Genomic DNA, 7,597 nt, shown 5'->3' with positions numbered 1-7,597 from the left:
ATACTCTCAAAAAAGTATTCAAATACAAAATACTCTAAATAAAATTAAAATGTATTTAAATATGTATTTTAAATTTTTAATACATAGTGTATTTCAAATACTTGCTGCCCACTCTTGGCTGAGACACAATATCAGAGTTGTTGTTCACCAAATGTAAACAAGGGTAAATAATGCATTATGCATATCATGCATGAAATGGAACGCGCTTTAGACTGGTCAATAATAGTGCGATTTTAAATTTAATAAAAAAAATGTTTACGTAATTTAAACGTATTTAGTATTGACACATTTAAAATACAAAATACAAAAATGTATTTAAATACGTATTTTAAATACGTCTTTGAAATACTGTCCATCTCTGCAATTATGTATAAAATATATCCATTTATATATACAATTATATAAAATTATATGTAATTTTATATAATTATATATAAAATATATATTAACCGTTACCCTACTAAGGGGAGTCACTAGTTAACGAGCGATTTCTGTTCGTGCAAGTTTGTTGCGTCTTTTCGTAATTATAAATTATACTATATTTTATTATTTTCCAAAATGAAGTACCAATATTTATTCTAGAAAGTTGAATGTGTGTTGGTGAATTTTTAGCAATTTTTTGAATCGTTCTAAATAGGTGAAAAAAAACGGACGGATTCTAGTGCCCCCGTTAGTATGGATGAAGCATCAAATTGTACCTAATAGGGTAAAGGTTAATACGTATATATTAACAATTGAAAGCAATATGACGTAAAGTTTACATTATATAAAAATATTTGAAAGGACATTCAGGGCAAAGGACACTGATGATAACACCAACGACGACGACGACGACGACGACGTACCAGTGCCGGCAGACACGTGGAAGCGCAACCTGTCGACGCTGGAGATGTGCGAGACGCCGAACTGTTGGACGATTCTGGAGGAGACGGTGCCCTTGCCAGACGCCGGCGCGCCCAGGATGACGGCCGTCGCAGCGGCAGCGTGACACGTGGTGATCGCCACCATGGGAGGTCTACGGTACTGGCGACTTCTCGCAATCGGTAGCGGCGGCGACGACGGCAACCGTCCGAGTACCGTCGACCGCGGCGTTCTCGCATCGTCCGGGCCGAACTGAATCTACCATCGATCCCTACTATTGCCTTCGCGCGGACTTTGATACGCTAGAGGCCTAGAGGCCACAGCACCCCGGCGAAGCGCCGTGACGCACTGTGACATAACCGCGGTCCGCGACGCGCCGTTTCGTAACGTTGCGTCACGTCGCGCAGACTCGAACCAGGACAGAACGACAGATCACGATAATATAACGTCAGAGATGTTAGAATGACGTCGAAATAAATCGTGACTGACTGGAAATTAAGTGACTCGTAGTAATCATTTTGAAGCCATTTTGATGTCAAGATGTTCTGTTCTGTTTGAGAGAATAATGACGGGAACGCGGGGAAATTGAACGACCCGCGTGCTTCTGGCTTCTCCCCGTCAGTGAATGAAATGAGCGAATGACGTCATGCCGCCATGTTGCCGCGGTTATTTGAATTGTAGATATTATTTTACTTATTTTTGTGTTTTTAATTGTATTTGTTTGAAATATATGTTTAATACATACAATATCGACTGACATCTGAGCAGTAGAAAGTGTTACATCGAAAAAACGTGAAGAAAGGTTTCTGTCAAGAAATAAATCCCCTACAGCACAAAAGTTGCAGCAACAATTTTGCAACGTTGCAGCATAGAAAGGTTTCTGTCAAGAAATAAATCCCCTACAGCACAAAAGTTGCAGCAACAATTTTGCAACATTGCAGCACTATTGCATGTTGCAACAATATTGTAGCGATATTGCTGCAAATTCTGTGCTGTATGGGATGAAAAGCGGTCTATTTCGCATAATGCGTGAAGATCGGCTAATTTCGGAACGCATACGAAGTACAGTAAACCTTTCTTCATGTTTTTCTCGATATAGCACTTTCTACGGTTATACGATATACAGAATTAGATTTTACCTTTTGCCATAATAAAAATTATTTTTTCCCACAGGTTTCTTCCCATTTTAACATTAACGTTTTCTCTTTAAAATAACAAAAAACAAACTAAATCTGGATTAATGAGAGTCAGCGCGAGCGGAGGTGCGCAATAAAATTTTACGAATAAATTTGTCAATCCATACGAAGTATTGGTGTCATCTTAATTTTAAATCTTGAGAAATCTTGAATATAAGAACAGAGAATTATTGTAATAGTTTAAAATACAAGAGTTAAAGCGTCAAAAACAAAACCTAATATAACCAGTCAAAATTTGAACGCGTCAACGTTGGCTACGTTCAGCGGACTCAATAGCTGAGTGAGCACTCGCTGTTATTGATGTTTTCTTTTAGATCATCCAATCAGCATTTTAGATTTGGAAGAATACATCAATAGCAACGAGCGCTCACTCAACTGTTGAGTCCGTGAACGTAGCCAACGTTGACGCGTTCAAACTTTGACTGGTTATTTTAGTCCGCTAAACGCAATCATTACGTTATAACGACAATATCGGTGGCAAGTAAACTGTAAATTGTATTCCTCGCGAAAACGAAAACGAAAACGCCGAAAACCGTTGTTCATTCCGTGGTGAGAGATTTCTCTTCGCATTAGCTGCATCAGGAGAGCAAATTAGCGAATTATGGATCTTGATAAGGATCAGGTATACAGTAAAACCTATGGTTTATTCGCGTCGCATGCTCTAAAATGCTCCAATATACTCCTGCTATTGTTCCTGCTTATTCTAATGAACGCATTAGAGTGAGTACGAGCTATGACGAGCTAGAAGAATATTGGAGCATATTGGAGCATGCAACGCGAACAAACCTATATTTTATATTCGTATTAAAACCGATCTTTGTTAAAATTTTTGTGCTGCATTTTTAATATCCGAATGTTGATATTTTAACATAATGTCTTACTTAAATATTTTATAGTTAAATTGATATTCAATTTTTCTTAAATATGGAAATAACAATTTATGAGTGAGTAAACAAATAACATATTATGACATAAAAACAATATATTTTATAACTTAAATTTTAATATGAATAAATAAAATTAGTTAAAGTTAATTTAATATATTATTAATTAGGATCAGTCATCTCTATCGCCTGTTAGGCCGACGTCTTACGAGGAAGTAATCCGCCAACTCAGTGAAATGAACATGGAGCTAAAAATCAAATTCGAACAGGCATCGAAGTTAGCGAGTGAGTGCTCTTCGAAAATTTTCAAAAATTCTGTTCGAAAAGATATAAGAAAGAATATCGATGTTCAAAATAAACCTTACGACTACTTGTTGCAGTTAATTGCTCAAAGCTACAGCTGGAGTTTCTGAAGCTCTACAAGCCGAAATTGTTACAGATACTAGAAGAGTTGGAGGACATTTCTGCATCCGTGGATTCCATCGATCCGCCGAATGACAGCAATGATATCGAAATGCGCGATAATCAAGTATGCCGTAAAGAATATTGTTTTTGTATTAACTCGGTTCTTGTTAAAATTTTTGTGTTGAATTTTTATCATATCGAGTGATAATAATTTAATATAATAGATTGTGTTATTTGAATATTTTTTATTAAATTGATATTCAGTATTTCTTTTAGTATAAAATAACATAATTTATAAGAGATTTATAAGAGATAAGTAAACAAATAACATAAAAATAATGTATTATAAAACTTAAATTCTAAGTGAAATGAATAAAATGTGATAAGTTAATTTAATATATTATAAATATATAATTTAATTTGTTTTACTGAAGAAATATGCTTCCACAATTTCCTTACAAATTGTGCCAGTGTAGTCGTACTGTTAATCTTTTGCATAATATTTGTGTTACTTCCTAATATTTATCTTAAAGTAAATTAACACAAAAATTTGAATGGACCGATGATTGAGATATTATATTTAACAAATTTTTCAACTGTGTGCGTATGTGCAGTTTTGGCCAAAATTAGAACTTATATTTTTTACATTCATCTATATTTCTTTGAACTTTATTATTATCTGTTGATTACCGAAATTATACATAAATTTATAAAAACTTTTGAAACGTGCGCGCGGAAGGACAATGTATAGCAACCATCATAAATCAATTTTTAAGTTAATTCTTAATTAATAAGGTGCTTAATATTTTTGGCCAAAACTATATATTGCAAAATTATGAGTATATGTATACAAGGTACATGTTGAGGCATTGAGCTGCAAAACAGACGCATTTATGTTGAAATGTATTTATTATATTTCGAATATACTGACACATCGACTGACACGATATCGATGCGTATCGATATCCGTATAACGCCATGTAACGTAAATATTTGATATAGTAGACAGTAATAATAGATACAGATTTACGAAGATAGACTCTTTGGAAGCCGCGTCAAGTATCCTTTCTTTTTTCTCTATCATTATATTCTTCTTTCTTTCGTCACGTCTCTCGGCGTTGAAAAACGCGTTGAACTGACGATTCCGCATGTAACTACTGTCTGCGAGAAATTAAACGCGAATAATCGCGCCTGATTGGCGCGAGTACGGAGAATTAATGCGCTAAAGGGAGACACACGCTCTTGTTACAATACTTTTTTTTCTTTTTGGGATACTTAACACAATAGTTTACACATATATTTTTTTTACATCATCGGATCCCGTCCTTTCGACTTTCATTTGCGAGGCGTTCGTCCAAACTCTCGTTCGATGAAATTTTGCGATCCTTTTCGGTGGCGAACGTTCGCGAAGTTCGATTTTCGTTACAATAAGTCGTCGTGCGAATAAAATCTCTGTTAGGGATATCATTATTATTGTCTTTATAACTCGTTAATCGTTGTTCAGTTCAATGTAGGAGAGAAACGGTGGACGTATTTTCAGAAAGCCGTCCAGACGATTCCCAAGCAGAACGATAATGTCAAAATAATATTAAAATGAGTCGTAAATGATTGAAAAAGGACTTTTTTCAATGATCGTTTTGAAGTTATTTTGACATCATTTTGATGTCATGATGACTTATTGTTCTGCTTGGGATAGCACACCTCGCAAATAGATAAAACATCTTATTCCCTTAATTTTTTTTTTATAGACATATCTATTCTCTCCTTTTAATCCTTCATAAGCTTGTTTTTTTTAACAAATAAAACGCATCATTTCGCTATAATTAGACATTATCTTCTTTTTCTTATAATTTTTTATAATTTTTTAATTCAGGATTTTGAAATCTCGATCCGACGAGAAATTTATACGCATCATATGCAAAAAAATGCTGTTTCACATATCGAGTACCATCGTATTTTTGAGATCTCGAATCGAAAAGAAACGGAAACTCCACACTTAGAAAAAAAGCATAATGGCAACTGTAAAGGTGACAATTGCCCAAATAAGTTAAATAAGTAGAATCAGTGTATATAGTTGAATATACTGATGTACATAATTAAATAAACTATTAATAGTTGCAATAATTATAAAATAGTTTAATTATCAATGTGTACATTAATTTTACACATAAAACTTATATCTGTCATCTTTATAGTTGCTATCACTATGTCTTTCTCTGAGTACATTTGCATAATTATTGTTTTTTCTGCGTACTATTTTTTTCCAGCATTCTGAAAAAATTAATATCCCTCTCTCGATCATTCTGGTCCATTTTAATTCGATTCGAGAATGACTCTTCGTGCATCGCTTAATCCTCAACTGGTACCATACGTACAGCATCTTCATGATTAAAACAAGGAATGTACTGTAAAATTACCGGAAAGCAGATATGGGGCATCCAAAGAGAATGTGACATCGGATATCCGTAATTATTCGGCCAGATAACCGGATATTTTTCCGGATATCTGGTACAAATTCTAAAGAAAGAGGAAAACAAGAGAAAATTAGCAATAATAATTTTCTTTATCTTCCCAACGTAAAAAGAAAAAGGAGAAAAATGAACTGTTCAAGAAGTTTAATCATTTTTCCCTTGCTTTCCTTTCTTTTTAGAATTTTTGGAAATTGTATTGTACCGGCTATTCGACCAGTTGTAGGACATCCGGTGTCACATTCTTTTTGGATATCAATTAATTTTACGATTCTGTACATTCCTATCTTGGAAATCTGTGCTGTATAGATTGTATGATACTTTGTGAGAATTAGTCTTGATTCATGCTTCATTACGACGGAAGATTCTTTAACCCTTTGTGGACCGGCGACTCCATTTCAAGTCAACTCTTTTTATTTTATAAACTGCTTGCTCTCGATTTTATGAAGCTTAACTTATGAAGCTATGAAATAATTTAATGTTTTATTCGAATCTGAGGTCAAAAATAAAAAATTCCAAATGGTGGATTTAATATAGCGGAATTAAAAAAAATAATTTGACCGTCATAAAACTCTTAGGGAGTTTTTAAGTGCGAAGTATAACATCAAGTTTCCAATTTTGCTTTATTTCAAGCTCATCAGTGCTACACAAACAATACAGCTGATTTCTAAACTGACTTTCAAATTTTGATTATGAAATTCTTCTAAAACTGAATTTTACGATAATCGGACAATTTTTTGGAATTTAAATTTTAGAATTCTGAGGCCAGAATCGAATTTAGTGACTCCAAAAACACTCAGAAAACAAAATCTTCCATAAGTTATTTAATCAGAAAGTTCCGGTCCTCAAAGGGCAAGGTTAATAATAGTAAACCGCAGATTATCCGGACAAAGCTCCTAAGTAAAAAAGAAACGTAGGCCAAAAATGATTGAACAAAATAACAAATGTAAGCAACAACAACAACAGAGTTTCGATATAAATTAAAAATCTCTGTTCAATCGGATCGTCAGAGGGACTCGGTACTCAGGCGATACCCGGTTAATCCGGATAACTGGCGGTCCACCGTATCGCGCGGCCGAACCGGGGTGGCTTCCTCTCGCTCGCGTGATCCTTATCGTTCGTACATGGTTTGCTGCAACGCGTCGAGGGCGCCTTCATGGTGGGAGCGATGCCCGGTGCCCTCGTACGCCGGCGACGTGCGGAAGTATCGGTGCTCGTATCGTGCGTGATACCGCCGCAAACACGAGTCGCGGGCGTTCCGCGCGCGACACTGCGTGGTCGCCGCTCCGGGAGGATGTAACTGCGACAGCAGCAACGCGGTGTTTGCGCACGACTGCCTCTCGCCCTCGTGCACCGCCGTCATCCGCGGCTGCTCGTCTCTGGTCTCCAACGCGTCGCACACCTTGCCAGCCTCCAGGGCGTAATTGGCGAGGCAGGGTAACAGCCCCTCCTCGTCCTGCGTCTAGTAAAAATCAGTTTGCTGTAGCCTTTTCGTAGAACAAGGAATTAGAGCGGAGTGTTCTTTAAATCTTGGACCTATCTCAATAGAGTTCTCTGGTGAAAATTTTTCTTAGTGTTTTGTATAATTTTTCAGAATTTCTGGATACATTTTAAAATTTTTCAGAATTTTTCTATAATATTCCTTAAGTTCTGAATTATCAAAAATATCTGTAACATAAAAATGAGGGTCTGTGTAACTTACGCAAGCTTTGCAGATCTGCAGTTTCACACAGGGCACGTAGAGCATCCGAGACGTGTCGCCGGCCAAATTATCTACGGCTCC

The 7,597-nt window shown here is 35.9% G+C and overlaps 2 protein-coding genes across 2 annotated transcripts in view; both read right to left on the bottom strand.

The window, feature by feature from the left end:
* Positions 1-1,201, bottom strand: part of LOC108769672 (adenylate kinase) — a 2,376-nt gene extending 1,175 nt beyond the window's left edge. Inside the window, exon 1 of the mRNA XM_018520784.1 lies at positions 846-1,201. Coding sequence (XP_018376286.1) covers positions 846-1,008 — 163 coding nt within the window. The 5' untranslated portion in view covers positions 1,009-1,201. The remainder of the gene's footprint in view (positions 1-845) is intronic.
* Positions 1,202-4,236: 3,035 nt separating this feature from the next.
* The window catches only part of LOC108769664 (uncharacterized), a 13,060-nt gene continuing 9,699 nt past the window's right edge, over positions 4,237-7,597 (bottom strand). The window contains exons 9-10 of the mRNA XM_018520770.1: positions 7,517-7,593; positions 4,237-7,276 (exon numbers count right to left, since the gene is read on the bottom strand). Of these exons, the coding sequence (XP_018376272.1) occupies positions 6,926-7,276; positions 7,517-7,593 (428 nt within the window). The 3' untranslated portion in view covers positions 4,237-6,925. The remainder of the gene's footprint in view (positions 7,277-7,516; positions 7,594-7,597) is intronic.

The sequence above is a fragment of the Trachymyrmex cornetzi genome, unplaced genomic scaffold (genome assembly GCF_001594075.2).
Source record: "Trachymyrmex cornetzi isolate Tcor2-1 unplaced genomic scaffold, Tcor1.1 scaffold927, whole genome shotgun sequence".
NCBI lineage: Eukaryota > Metazoa > Arthropoda > Insecta > Hymenoptera > Formicidae > Trachymyrmex > Trachymyrmex cornetzi.
Note: the sequence above shows the minus strand (reverse complement) of the source record. Positions and strands in the feature narration are given on the sequence as shown.